The 15,088-nt window shown below is 44.7% G+C and overlaps 1 protein-coding gene and 1 long non-coding RNA gene across 2 annotated transcripts; both read right to left on the reverse strand.

Annotated features, from left to right (window-relative positions):
* Nucleotides 1-845: 845 nt before the first annotated feature.
* SURF4 (surfeit 4) lies at nt 846-14,956 on the reverse strand. The gene is made up of 6 exons (XM_040531411.1): nt 14,630-14,956; nt 7,069-7,255; nt 5,829-5,905; nt 5,166-5,209; nt 4,034-4,220; nt 846-3,744 (listed from the first exon to the last, which is right to left on the reverse strand). The coding sequence occupies exons 1-6, from the start codon at nt 14,675-14,677 to the stop codon at nt 3,478-3,480; spliced, it is 810 nt and encodes a 269-aa protein (XP_040387345.1). The 5' UTR covers nt 14,678-14,956; the 3' UTR covers nt 846-3,477.
* Nucleotides 11,619-14,400, reverse strand: LOC121057381. Its single transcript, XR_005813776.1, has 2 exons — nt 13,877-14,400; nt 11,619-11,944 (listed from the first exon to the last, which is right to left on the reverse strand). It is a non-coding gene; the product is annotated as an uncharacterized LOC121057381 (long non-coding RNA).
* Nucleotides 14,957-15,088: the final 132 nt, after the last annotated feature.

Consider the following 15,088-nt stretch of genomic DNA (forward strand, 5'->3'; position numbering starts at 1 on the left):
AACTTTTTCTGCCTCCTTTGAGGAGCTGGCCACATCTTGCCTTTGGGTGTGCTTACAGGGCAACATACCCGGATCCTTCAGTGTGGGAGGCAGAAAGAAGTCACGTAAGATGGATAAAGGCTCTAAGGGAACCCTGAGAGAGGTGCTGGAGCCCTTGTAATGGTATCAAGCTGGGAAGCTCAGGCTGGGGGAAGGATAGGCTCATTTCTGTGGGGAGAGTGTCACTTTATTTAATGGACTTTGCCTGTCAGGGATGCTAACTTGCAGAATGTGGCCAGAAACCATCCTGGCTAGCCCTATGTTCACAGGGACTCAGACTGTGCTTGTTCAAGGAGCACACCTGATTTCTCTCTAAGCTATGTTGCAGAGGTCTGGGTTTAATGTTTAGAAAAAAACCGATCAACTTCTTGTCTCTACAGAAACAGTCAGGCCCTTCAAGGAAAAAATTCAAGCGTTGTCATCAGAAACCCAAGAACTTCAGGAAAGCAGCCAATGGCAAATAAACTTTAATGATAAAAACTGTGGCCTGAAGCCTCTTGTGTAACAATTCCAGAGGGTGCAGAAGACTGAAGTGTTTGCCCTTACACCTTGCTGCCCATTCCAGTTAACCGATACAACAGGGAGAAATAGTGGGGTGGAATTACATTACATTCTAACCATCACTAGCCATCCCCTGCTACCAAACCAAGAATTATTACTACAGTAGAGTGCAAGCAGACCACTGCTTGGACCTCTTTATGAAAGGATAACTTCCAGTAGATGGGAGAAAAGCTGGGAGAAAAGCATGCAAGGCTGCTAACCAGCATTTTCAGATAGCTTAAGTGTCACCAGTCATACACTCTAAGTGGATACAAAGATGCCATTGTTTTTATTTTGATTGTTTCAAAAAAATCAAAACATTTTCAAACACAACTAAGGTACAAAATACAGCATAAAATGAGAATTTATACTTTTTTTTTCCACATAGAAAGCAAAAATATATTCAGAATTAATTCCAGAACATTTTACAGAGCCAATTGATAGCTGACATCCTGTTTCTCAGCTACTGGGGGAGGTCACTGTATTTCTGGGAGATGCACAAATACAGCAGTGTATGTAAGAAACCAGAATCTTCTGCACCAGGACTCACAGTAAGTCCAGATATTGCGCTGCTTAGAAATACGTTATAATGCCCTCCGCCTAACTGTGCCCCCTTAGTACTAAAATATTTCTGCTGCAAGGGACAGTATCAATTCCCTTCTCTGGGGTCTTTTGTTGGAAAGGGAACTCTTATTTTCACAGACAGAGGAAACTGGTTAATATTTCAGATAGTCCATCAGCCAGCTCCTTAGTTAGACGGGACACAAAGAACAAGCTGAGGAAGCTAACTAAGGGCTACGTACAGAAATTGTTTTCTACCATTCAATTTATAAATACTATGAACATCAACAGCAGTTAAGATATCTGAGAATGGCTGCCTTGATGTCTAAGACAGTTAGAGGACCTGCAGTGAAGTTGAGCAAGAACATCCTGTGCTGAACATCAGGAATTGAAAGGAACAGTTTGGTTTGCTATGAAGAGACAGGCACAATTAACACTCGAGGCAAAAACCTCTCCTGCAAAATCTGTTTAGAAGAAAGCCTTCAGAGTGACCAGAAGGTAAATGCTGGCTTCCTCTCATCTACCCTGCATACTGATCAGTTTTCAGCAGCAGCAGCAGCACATCTCACTATTACATGGGCTACTTTTCCCTTGAAGATGAAATCACTAGTTTAACATTAGGCGGTGCTTTTCTATTTGCCATCAGTCCTCAGCCTAGTTTTCTCACCTAAAAAGCAACCATTTAACAGAACTGTCCAGGCTAACGTCCTTGCCAGGAAACCCTGGTAAATAGTTCCTGCTGGAGAACTTCAGCTGAATTACTTTTTGAACAAATAGTTGAGCAGCCTTCTCAAAGGGATACAACAGTGCAAGAAATCCATGTAGCGTTAGCAAGTTGGTAGGGCTCGTGCTTGCTAAAAGTCTAGAATGCTCTCATGATCTCGTGAGACAGGTTCACCTAGTTTACAGCAGAGGACAAAATGCCTCCTCTGAGCAGCACTAACTAAACGTGTTCATGGCACAGAGGCTGTGGCACTGAGAGGTGAAAACAGGACCTTCCCCTCTCCTCGCTATTAAGCTGAGGAGTTCCTTCCTCTGAATATGCAAGTTACATCCCTGACTGCTTATTCACTGCACAGGCTTTGCGCTTGCATTCTTCAGCTATAACTGTTTGTAATACAGCGCTGAGAACTGGGACTGTATGCAGCACACAGCTGCCTTCCACACTCCTTCCCTGCACATCTCAAGTGTGGTCCAAGATGTCAGAGAGAAGAGTTTCACTCACTTCAACATCCCAGCTCTTCCACTGTTCAGTCAACTTGGGCTTTTGCAGCTGAGACTGACAGAAGTGAATCTAGGAAGCAAAGACTATAGTTTAGAAGATTGCTCTCATTTTGCATGAAAAGGGAAAAGGGGAATTTCCGTGATTCTAGAGACACTTTCACCAGTAACCTGCAATTCAGATATGAGTTTGGAGCACATACGGATGGAAGCTGGTTTAATAGCAGAAAGGAGCTTTTATTATGGAACCTGCAGCATAACTTAGTTCCTTTTCTTGGAAATTCAGAAAGGGGCAACTCTGGGGAAAGAATGCTGAATTAACAAGTTCTTTTGGCACAGAATTTTATCAGAATCTAACATTTGCTCTCTTTGGGAGTACCTTGCCCCTTCCTTCTTGAAATATCATAAGCAATACAGAATTTCACCTCATTCCCCTCAAGAACAGAACCGTAACAAGTTAGGAAACCCTCTCCCTTTCCTTACCTAGAAGAGGATATAGCTACTTTCAGTGTTTTCTTTTTTGCCATCTATTTGGGTGCAGGAAAGACCTCCCCCCCCCCTTTTTTTTTTAAAAATAAAAAGAGAGTTACAGGCCCTCTGAGCAGCAAAGTGAGTGAGTTCTTTTGATGCTGCTTTCCACCTTGATAAGCAATGCTATAACCAGCAGTGGAACTCCTTATACACAAGACAGAGTTCTGATGAGGGTGAGAAAGGGGATCCACTTTTTCAGTTATAGCTAAAACCCAACAGCACACCACAGCTGTGTCGTTTATCTGCTCACAGTACTTCAAATTTTAAAACACTGCTGACATTAAAGACAGCAACCGTTCTATTGCAACTCAGTGAAGCCTCAGCAAAATGCAGGTTCATCGGGTTAGTTCCAAATCTATGGTTAGAACGATAAGCCTAGGCAACATTCCTTGAAGAAATAGGGTTTTATCTATTGTATTACTGGTGCCACTGTAAATCAAATTCAAAACATCTGTGCCTTTAATAGGAAGGGGACATGTATGTGTAGAATGCTGGCAGTTTTTGTTGAATCCATACTTTGAATCCATATTTTGAGAATCAGTTCTGGACTTAATATGTTATGTCCCAAAAGTGTTGCTACTCCTGTTACCACTCTTTCTTTTTCTCATCCATGGAGACTCCGCCAGGACCCAGTGCAACCACGAGGAGGAGCCCTCCAATTACAGACATGGTCTGGAAGAAATCATATTTGAGGAAGTCGTGCATGGGCTTGTAGGCTGGAATGGTCCAGAAGGCATTGAAGTAGATGTTTATGCCGAAGAGCCAGATGACTAGAGTCAAGGCAGCCAGCTTAGTCTTGAAGCCAATTGCCACCAAGATAATCAGGGCGGTGCCCACAATGTTCTGCAGAATCTGCAGGGAGGAAGAAAAAAGTAAAAAACCAACAAAACACCAAGAACACCCCACCAACAAACCAAATAAGCTTACATGTGGTTCTTAAATGGACACACAGACAACAGATTGTCAGTAAACAGTTAAGTTCATCAGAACAAGTTGTCAGATGATTTAACAACTTTTTAAGATATCAATTCAACTGAAAAAAAAGACAAATGAGCAGCAATGAGTACGCCCTACAGCCGACCTGGGAGTTGATACTGTATTTCAGTTCCTTAACCCACGCTTTTCTACTCAAGATACTTACAGAAAAGAAGTTCATATCAAAATGCAGCAGTGTCATGAACATGAGGACCAGCAGCACACGGCCCCCGAGCTGCATGTACTGTTTAGGAGAGCTTTCCCGCATGGTGGGGACACCAGCGAACATGCTCTTCCCCTCTGAGCGTGACTCAGCCAAAAGCAGCAGCAAGCCTCCCCCAAGGGCAAGGTTCCTATGGAAAGACAGAAATAGAAGATTTTTTTAAAACTATCATTTGAACTAAACTACACACTTAGTCCTACCTGACAATTTCAGCTCAGTAAGAGTCTGCATGTTAGCGAGAAGTGACCTCCTCTGTACCTTGCACTGTCTGCATTAGAATTCACAGCTGAAACAGCAGCGCTGTACACAACGCTGGTTTACACAAGTCTGTGTAGACACATGCAGCCTGCCAGAGCAGTCTGGCACCCGCAGCTCAGACAGTTGCTTAGCATCTGTTACATCATGAATTTTGTCGCACTGAAGTTATTCTGTACCTCTGCTTTAGCCATATGTGCCAAAGTAGTCCAGAGGTTGCTTTGAGAAAACAGACCAGCAGTACTGCTAGAAGAAGTTACACATTTACAGGGTTGTAGTAAGCCCAGAGTACAGATCTTGCACTGCCCCCTGCCCTCCCCTCAGAGGAGAGGGGTAAAAAAGTAACACAGCCACTTGGGATTTGACAAGGAAGTTCATTTTCAGTAGCCCCATCCTCTACTGCAGAAAGGTGATAGAGATTTAAATCCCAGAAACCATTCCAATATCTAAATGTTTCAGTTTCCTCAGAAAATGGTTTCAGTCACACACAAACACAGTTGCTATTTTAACCATTTAGGAAATAACAGCAACTCACTGATCCAATCCAGACAGCTGCTCCTGAGCTCTCATCAAGGAGAGAAGTAGCAGAAGCACTTAGATCTTAGTGGGTTAGGATTAGTCTTTTCCTTCTACAGTACTGAACCTGCTGTCTGTGGTTTAACTCACTGTACTTTTTTTTTTTAGGTGCTCTGATATTTAATATAAGTGCATCATTGGCAAAACTTTCTAGTAAATACTCTGTACAAAGATAACTTCCCTCTGTAAAGGGGGGGCTATGACAGATAAAAGCTTTTGTTTTGTAAAAACTATGTAGGCATACCTCATCAAGAACTTCAGGTCCCATAGAATGCTATATGCAATAGTCTAGGCAAAGAACAGGAGAAGTTAATCAACACTGTGCAAGTTGTAATGAAGTTCAGAATGTTACAATCTCAAACCTCACTATCCATAGCAGAAGCCAATTACAAGCACATTATACTGAAAGAAACGAGCTAAGTTACACCAGCATGGTCCTATGAGTCAGTGTAAAACAGGGAACAGAAGCCAGAATTTCCCTTGTGTATCAGCCCCCACAAAAACGCATCTGTTTTAGACAGGAAGTATTCTATTTAGTCAGGCTTCTTTGTGATGGGGACAGGAAGAGGTCTTCAGGAGTCCCCAGGCTTTGGCCTCCAGCATGCAGCTATAAGCCCCACATTTGGCATGTTACTGACACACAGGTAAATTGCAAGTTACTTCTGCTAAATTCATCAAGGTCAAATAGCGACTCAACATCTCCAGCTGACTAACTGCAATTACATCCAAGGATCTATCAGGCACATCAGAAGAACAGAAACAGCAAAATAGCTCAATGTCATTGAGGACTGGCATTAGGCCAGGGCAGAAAGAAATTCTGGGTATTTAAATATGCTGGTCATACTGGGGCTAAGACAGAAGATTTGAAAGACATGGTTTAGAAGGTCTGAAGACTTAAGCCTCCTACCTGTAATGCTATAATTCCAAACAGTCCAAAGCAGGCATATTGCACAAAGTTCCTACTCAGCACCAGGATACAGCCGCCTGAGTTGGGGAAATTGAACACAGTTACACTTCTGGCCTGCACAGGAAGAGATGCTGCAGGAATTGTAACTTGTTTTGAACTGAGCAGAATGAGATTTCTCTCAACTGTGCTACAGAGAGTCAGGCAGGAAATTTTAATGGCACACTGGCACAAATCAGTTTGGGAACCAAGAAGTTCTAGTACATGTTTGAGAAAGTTTTTAATTCCAGAAGTATCTCTTATTTCACAAGGAGTAAGCATACACTGAATGTAGTCCCTAGCACACAGCACCGTAGAGTAGCTGTCAGCGTTAACGTATTACAAGAAGTTGGAAAGAAACTCAACTAATCATGGGGGGATGTTTTGTGGTGGTTTTTTTTTTTTTTAATATTTTATTAGTGATAAACTGTTAGGGCAAACATGCTGCACTCCCTTTCCTTGAAAGCTTTTGTTTTAGATCCTTCCTCAAGTGTTCCATCAAGAACCACTGACCGCCCTTGCCACTTGGGCATGAGGACTGGTAATTACATTAAATTAAGCTGTCTCTCTACACAAGAGATACAAAAGTAAAAGCTAAACCCAGCCACAAGATACAAAGTTTGCAGAACAATCAAGAACAATAGATTTGGGACTTAATACAATTTTACCTCTCCATTTTTGATACTCTAACTTCACTTAGCACTTACACTGGGATTATTTTGATTCCTGGGCTTTGACTCGCTCTGAAACAAACGCCTCTCTTGTGGCTGCAGCGTACCAATTGCAGGGGAAAACTCTGCCATTGAGATTAATCACCATAAAAACAGCAGGCTGAGAAAGTCTTAGCTCTGCCCCATTTAAAAAAAATATGAGTATTTTATTTAGAGAACTTAGAGGTTGTGGGTATGTTTATGTATGTATGTACAGAACTGAAAACAGACTGCCCTAATGGACTCCCGGCATCTCTGACTCAGGGTGTCACCAGAAGTTCTCAAGGACTATTTCCAAGAAAGACCGAGGCAGGTCAATCAGGAGTTCTTTTCATTCAGCCCACATAGTGCTATCAGTTCGAAGCTATCAATGGCTATTGAGAAATCAGTGAGGCATCCCGTGCTTACATGATTCACAGTGCTTACATGAGCCAGGGGTGGCAGACACACTGGAGTGCTCTGGCATCCACCTTAACAGCCTTAGAGCCACTTACTCAGCTGTCCGAAGAGATTTATGAACACAAAGATGGAGGCCAGGAAATAGCCACAGTTCCACGTCCCATCAATGTAATCCCTCTGTTCACTCCACTGGAACCACATGCGGATGCCATCCTCCAGGAAGGTGCTGATCAGGCACAGGCGGGCCACGTGGGGGAGGTACTGCTTCGTCACCCTCAGGAACTACAGGGGCAGAGCAGCACAGTTAGCAGGGAAGGCAGGACAGAGGGCAAGGGGGAACTCAAGGCAGAAGAGATCCATGCACTCCAAAGACTGAGGTCACCAGCTCTCATGCACGCAGGGTCAACAACATCTACAGAGAAACAAGGATTTAACGAAGTTCTCCTTCATTCCAGTTGCAGAACACGTGGGAGAGGTGGGGAAAGCCAGTTTTCATGCTCTACCCGGAGAGCTTTTTGGACAAGGACTCGGAAAGCAGAATCCTGCAGCACCTTTCGGTGTAACAGGAACTGTGTTTTGATGGAGCTCTTACTAGATGAAGGCTGACCTTGGTTTTAGTTTGTCTCAGTTTCATGTTACAGCTCAACTGATCCATCAGATAGCCGGGAGCTGAAAGGGCAATCCTACTCCCACCCACATGCTCAGGCACTCAACACCCTGTAACAAACTGATTCAGGGAGTGAGGCTGACAGAAGGTTAACTCTACAAAGATTAAAAAACTTTAATAAGCTTTCTGACAAGCTAGTTCCTTCCAGCAGCTCCTAAAAGCACCAGTGCAAGGCGTGTGTCTGTGTGCAGAACCTCACTTTTGAGCAACAGCTATTAGCTCAGCGCAGCTGGTACACGAAATTGCACCTTGTGTACACACAGTTCCTACTTTCATTAAAAACAGCCTCCCGTGCAGAAATAAATTAGGCATTTACATATTCTATTCAATACAGTAGTTAAAGAGTTACATTGTAGAACAAATGCCGTGCCTTAGTTCTTGGGAATGCAAGTTGCATCTGGTTGCCCCACACCGTCACTCCGCACTCACCGGTCAGCTCGCTCTGCAGTAACTCTAAAGTAACTCTAAAGGGACAAATACAGCATTGCCAAGTAGCGTCCAGACTAGCACACCCTATAGGACTGAGGGGTGCACAGGAAGACCTACCAGATCTGCATTATAGCAAGTGCTCAACTCCGCCAGTCTCCTGAATGGCACTGGTTATTATTTAACGGGAACTCCCTCCCTCTAGGATTTGCGTTGCCACAGAGCGGCCCACCACGCACGCTGCTTTGGCTTAGCCAGATCACCGGGAAGCCACATTTAGAGCCCGTGGGAGCTGCTGCGTAGGCAAGTGCAATCTACTAAGCAGCAAACGAATTTAATCTAAAACTTTAGAAGGTTAAACAGCAGGGTTCTACCATCTAACAACAACAGCAGTTTAGGCAGGCTGACACTTGTAAAAGTAAATGCCCACGTTACAAGCCTTTATGCAGCACTGCCCGACTTCGCTTCTCCTAGTTCTAAAGGAGGGATATCTGCAGCCAGTTAATAAAACCCCACTATCCCACACAAAGTTCATTGTGCTGTAAAGCACAGTTTCATACAGTTTTCGTGATATTAGATATTTAAACATGTAAAGGGGGGGGGGGGAAGCCACTTGAGCACAGGCATTTGCCAGACAAGGCTGAACAACATCAGAACAAATCATCAGAAACACCACAAACTTTCTTTCATAACTCATTCTTTCTGTCCTTTGGGTTAGACAATACAGCTAACAAGCTTATTTCTGGGCTTTTTTTTTTTTGTGGCTCTGAAAGTGTTCACTATATATAGGAGTATAGGGAAGGGACACTAAAGCCATTTCTGAAAGCGTTTTCTTGTCACAGTAATCAGTAAGTACTAAAGGCTGTTTCAAATCCTATGCAAATGAAAAGCTTTGCTTACTGTGTAACTGAAGATTATCACAAGAAAAAAAACGTGGCAAACATGCTTAACAGTTAATAGCAGAACAAACTACACCAGTTGCACTGCATGCATGCAGAGTCTAAGGGTCAAGATTCAAGTCAATCAAGTGCATATTAAGTGCAGCTGTACTCTGACTCAGGGCTGCCACTTCAGGCTTTTTAAAACCATGTTAATAGTTGGATGAATGACTCAGAAGAAAATTTGTGATCTTTGTCACTGAAGGAGATACGTATCCTGTTTTACAGCTTTCTTTCCTCCCTTACTTCACTGTGTTTGGACAGCTTGAGGCAAGGAATGCTACAGATAGCTTGGAAATAGTACAGAAAAGTAAAAGAGGTAATAGTCTGCCCTGCCAAGATGTGGAACAGGCTACTTTGGTCTAGACAGGTGAAGGACAGAGAGGAAATGCAAGAGGACAGGGGCTGAGCATCTGTAGGGAAAAGTAAAAAAAAGACACTGCTGCAGAAAGCCAGAAAAAAGCAGCAAGCATTACAGATGATATCTACTTCCAAGCCTCATCTCTGTGGCTTTTGAAGATGAGATCAGCTTGCACGACCCACTTCCCTTTCCCTGAAAGGAAGGGGCTGCCAACGGTCTAGGTGAGGAGCCAAAAAAGGCATTTAACATTTACCTGTTCTCAGGGCTTACAGAGGGAATGTAATGCCATCTATTAAACATGCGTGAGCATCCAATCAGCTGGCGACAAGTCAGAATGACCGAGGCCTACGGCAGCTGCAGTGCTCAGCAACCTTATCGGGACACAGACCGTCTCTGGACATCCGTAACTCACGTGGCTGCCTTTGTTTAGCTACACACAAGTCAAAACCTTTAAGCATCAGCGAGCTTAAAGCAAGTCAGCTTCAGAAACTGACCGCGTGAACAAGAAAAGACCAAAAGACACTGGTCAGGGATCAGAAAGAGAGGAAGCAAACGGTTACACAATAACAAGAACATAACAGACACCAAACGATTTTTGAGGTTAAGGAATTTAGGTACTAAATCACCCAAATAATTCAGGCTTAGGGCAGAGTAACCAAAAAGAAACAGGAGGTCCCTGGAAGTGGGATTGAACTGATAGGATCAGAAATGCTGCTTCAGTCCCTACACATCATCAGCAACGTTTGGCTCGAAACATTGCACTTTGAGCCTACTTCCTTCAGTTGTGATTCACAGGGGTAAAAGCAGCATATACGTGAAACTCTGCAGCGGGTAGCTGCAGCCAGTAAACATACCCAACTAATCCATGGGACTCAAAGTGCACGCTCTGCTACGCGCGGTGCACTTCAGCCCAAAATGAAGTGTGGAGATGGACGGAGGTGACCGCGTTAAACTCATGACGTGAAGTAATCAGACAGCTTATTCTGTTCTGGGCTCTGCATCAATTCTTGGCGCATACCGCCTCCTCGCAAGAGGAAAAGGTAACAAAATACCAAAGTAAAACTATCTGAAAGAAGAACAGCTGGTTCTGCACTGGCGGTCAAGTCATTAACATGCACCAGAGGGGCTTTGCGTTGCCACTTCCCCTCTAATGGGATTAGGAGGGCAAAGATAGATTTAAATGCTCCTCTTAGTTTAATAAACAAAGACGCACAAGAAGATCCAGGGATTCCTAAATAGCCTCTGCTCAGAATCTTTCTTGAAGAGTAGTCTTGAAATATTCAAACCTAGAAAAGAAGTCCACCCAAAGAGACAGGATGAAGTGATCCCGTTTTGACTCTAACAATTTCTAGAATATCCCACCTACAACAGTCCCGAATTTGTAAGGAACTCGGCCCATTTTGATGGAAGTGCACATCACAGCGCAGCTACAGACGCTGCCCAAGTTGGGACGTTTCACTGTCACCTGGGTGTGTTCTAAACAGGACACAAACACATGCACTGGGGAGGTAGGGCTGCATGCACAAGCTCCTTTTCCTCCAGATTTCATTTATGAACGTGATCTTACCAAACTTAGAAGTACTCTGAAGATTAGAATCACAGAATGCTTTGGGTCGGAAGGGACCTTACAAATTAATTCCACCCCCCTGCCATGGGCAAGGCCACCTCCCACCAGACCAGGTTGCCCGAAGCCCCATCCAACCTGGCTTTAAACACTTCCAGGCATGAGGCATCCACAGCTTCTCTGGTCGTTAAGACTGGGCCGAAGTCCATACAGAGAAGCCTTTTTCCTCATGCGTGTATGTTCCTGAATCAGTGAAATTATGATCATAGTAATGAACACCTGTCTGCTAAAATACACAGAAAACTCTTCCGCAGAACTTTGTGTGTTTAGAGCCTCTGATAAGGTTCTGTTTGAAGTACCCAGCTTTTATTTGGTTAAGGGATTGCTTTGCTCTTGGAAGAGCAGAGCGCTAGCAGACACCAGTGATTCTGTGGAGCAGGATGCTCAAATCCTCTGGCCGAGAGCTAATTTTTACTTTTGCCAGCCTATATATATATATATATATAAAATATATATATATCTCCACCTAAGGAGAACCCACCTAATGGCCACAAGGACAGCAGCACCCATCGCACCACGCTAATTGATGCCTGCAAGTTGTCTGTGTAACCTCAATACTGAGAACAAGGCTCTCCTGATTATTTCAAGAAGAAATAAAAGAGAGCTCTGACCCCCCAGAACATTTCTGACAGTCCCAATCAGGTTTTTAATTGCAATAAGATTTCTCACAAGAACACTTTTCACTTCTAAATCATGCTTTACAAAAATTCCCTTTTCCAAAAGACTATTCAATCAAATCTTTAGAATGGGATTTCTTCGTCACATATTGCATTTCGCTATCACTCTTCATGGTAAGAGTCTTTCCCAGCCTAAGAGGAATAAGCTGTATTTGGTTTATAATGATTCAGGACCACGTATTGACATGACTTTAAGCTAGAGTTTCCAAATTCAGTTCCTTAATATTAAACACAAAGGTCAGGCTAGAAATGAAATGTTTTCTTCTCCCTTCTGTTATCTGCAAAATAGGATACAGAGATGTTAGAATTGGCTTAACAACATGCACCAGCATTTATGTTGGAAAAATTAAATAAAACCCCCAGCGTCTGGTTTTTTCCCTTACAATCCTTTCACTGCAGTACAAAGACTCAATGTCTCATTGCATTTTTGGCCATTTTTTTTAGAATGGCAGAAATACCAGGCACCCACATTCCTAAAGATTACAGACATTAGAGAAGTTGCTTGAAATTTGCTCCCTCTTATGGGGATTACAGAAGAGAGACAACCAGTTCTCTAACTTAAACAACCACTACAGCCCTAGATACAGCTATTTTCAGTACGATAATGTCAGCGGGATATCATGACTGCACTGAAGAGCTTAACGTGTAATATTTTAGCAAGGATCACTAAATAACGTGTCTAACCTCTAGGTATAGAGGATATTTAATTGATAATATTGAGCTGGCATTATGGGAGAGTGTTTAAAAACAAACACAAAGCAAGTAGTGGGGCATCATTCTGAACCAAGATCATTATCTCTTTGCACTGTACATCACCCACATTTTTAAAGAACTTAGCAGCTTTTTCCACCCCTTTTAACATATAATAAGCTGCCTCCCCCCAAACCTGCAAGACCACCCCACAACATCCTTCGCTGCAATCCTCAGGAACTGCCAACAGCAGCTCAGAGAGCAGAGCAGCTCCCCAGCCCTACTGCGCACCTGCAAGCTACAAACAGATGCTATAGCCCAGCTAAATAGCTGGCTAGTTTTCACCACAAGTGATCTCACCACCTTGGTGTCACCCCCAGTCCTGTACTCCAACCATTCCCTTGCACCAGGGCTGGTGCCCATTTGACCGGAACAATGAGAGAAGTGAACCAACAGCAAATTAACCTTCACATTCTCTCGACCAGTTCAGCTTCCCAGTCTGGTGATAGGTGAGTGCTTGTGTGAGAGAAGGAGAGTGGAACATAGCTTTGGGAAAAGCAGAACAACCCGTCAGTCACAGCCAGCTGTCAGGCACGCTTAGCTGCCCTGTAAGGCCAGGTCCTGGTGCACTAGTTCACTGTACTGGATAGTTCACCTGTGGATTAATACCTACTCATTACTACCTCATGGGAGACTTAATATATTTCCCCACAGGGCTTTTATGTTACAGAAAGCAGGGCTTTTCAGGTCTTGAATACTAGCACAAGGAATGGAGAAGGCAAGGTGACCAACGAGAACACGTTCAGGTCACGTAACAGTAGTTGTCCAGCTTCACCATCTCCAACTTCATCAAGGGGAGTTCCAGTTCTACTTCAGTCCAGATGTTCTAAGTGTTTTTTTATCTGATGTGAACCAAATTTTCATGATGCTAAACGTTAACTTCGCAATATATACCAAGGGTAATTGTTTGGTAAGTCCCTCTACTCCTACACTGGTGCGATACTGAGTTTTAGCAACAGACACAGCACTGAAAGCATCTGATTGAGCAAGGAGGCAGCCATTTGGAGCCAGAATTATCTGAGGAGTATCTTAGTTGCTTGAAGAGCCATAGAAGTTGTTTTGCAATCTGATGAATAAGTGTATGCAAATACCCCAAATTCTGTGACTAAGGTAAAGACGCATCTTTAAATAGTACGTGGCCAAGCACAAATAAACTTGTGCACTTAAAACTCATCTCATGAGGAAGCAAACTGCATTTTGCTAGACAAAAGAGCTTTCATTACTATGGAAAAAAAGGGTTTTTAGAGACATCTAGAAATAGTCACACAGGAATAAATAGAGGGGAGTTATAAAAAGGTCAGGACAAACAGTGTATTTTTTGGCAAGTGACTTGAACACTGTATTGATAGCTTAGTTTCTCATTTAAAATGAGAGAGGACAACAAAAGTGATCAGGACACTCCTTCAATTGATTTCTACCACATGCCACAAGAAGCTGTGGCTCTAAAACAAGTCGCCCACCTGGGAGCAGGCAGAAAGCACCGAACAGGTTTTCCCAGTGAAATGTGCAGCGGCAGCACAGCCCCCTCAGAGCCGAGTGTTGCTGTGCATCACGCCACTTGCTCTGCTTCAGGAGTTGAAATGGCAAAACCAGGCAGAATACAGTTCTTCTAAAGAACTTGATAAAGTATGATTAGATGTTACCTCCGGTTTTCAACGATATGAGTCACCATGACAATGAAGATCTTTCTAACACCACCATCACCGGATGAACTGCTTATAATCATAATATTCCTGCTCTGATACGTAACCATAATGCATTATAAGCTTTCGTTTCACAGCAAAACCCACAACGGTCTCTACCAAAATAACCACATAGAGGGCTAAAACAGCCCCAGCTTGTTTGCTCTCCTTTTGCCCCGATTTTAAGCACACCCCTCCGGGGCTGGCAAGCCTCTTCCACCTCAGGCCTGGGCTTCCCACAGGAAGGGCCGGGCCTTTTCCCCCCCCTCTCTGCCCCCCACCCTGGCCTCCCTCAGCCCCCCCACCCCCTTACCACAGCCCCCCGGCCAGTGGGCGAGGAGACGAGCAGGGCTCACCCCCTTTTTCCCCTCTCCCCTCACCACGAAGCCCCCAGCCCCTCAGGGAGCCCCCCCCCCAAGGGCCCAGCCGTGCCTCAGAAACCCAGAGGGGACAGGGCCCACCCCGGCCGCCATCTCCGGGCCCGGCCTCTCCCTGAGGGCGCACACAAAGCCCCCCCCCCACCCCCCCAACCTGGTCCGCGAAGTCCTCGGCGGTGCTCATGATGTCGTTCTGGCCCATGGCGGCGGAGGAAGGCGGGCAGGGGCCGGTTGCTACGCGCCTGGGGGCCCGGCCTGGCAGAGGGGGGGAAGCGGGGCTGAGGGGGGGGGGGGGGAAGCTGAGGGCCGGGCCGGGCCGCACCGCGCCGCTCGGCTGCTGCTGCTGCCACGTAGGCCAGCCCTTAAAGGCGCCGCGCGGGCGGCAGCCCCGGCGCACGCTGGGCGAATGGGAGAGGGCGGCCGGAGGGGCCCCGCCCTTCCCGTGCCGCGCGGGCTTAAAGGGGCCGCGCCCGGGCGCTGAGGGGCGAGCTCTCGGGGTTGGGTTTGGGTTAAAAATGGGATTTTTTTTTTTTTTTTTTTTTTTTTTTTTTTTTTTTTTTTTTTTTTTGGTCGTAAAGCACGGATGAGTCTGGGCTGTGTCTGCCCTCGCCTC

This window comes from Cygnus olor, chromosome 19, assembly GCF_009769625.2.
Source record: "Cygnus olor isolate bCygOlo1 chromosome 19, bCygOlo1.pri.v2, whole genome shotgun sequence".
Taxonomy (NCBI): domain Eukaryota; kingdom Metazoa; phylum Chordata; class Aves; order Anseriformes; family Anatidae; genus Cygnus; species Cygnus olor.

Coding starts and splice junctions, on each gene's coding strand:
- SURF4 (XM_040531411.1), bottom strand. CDS start 14,677: ATGGGCCAGAACGACATCATGAGCACCGCCGAGGACTTCGCGGACCAG. Junction 5,906..7,068: donor AAATCTCTTCGGACAGCTGA/GTAAGTGGCTCT, acceptor TCCCCAACTCAG/GCGGCTGTATCCTGGTGCTG. Junction 3,745..4,033: donor TTGATATGAACTTCTTTTCT/GTAAGTATCTTG, acceptor TCCTCCCTGCAG/ATTCTGCAGAACATTGTGGG.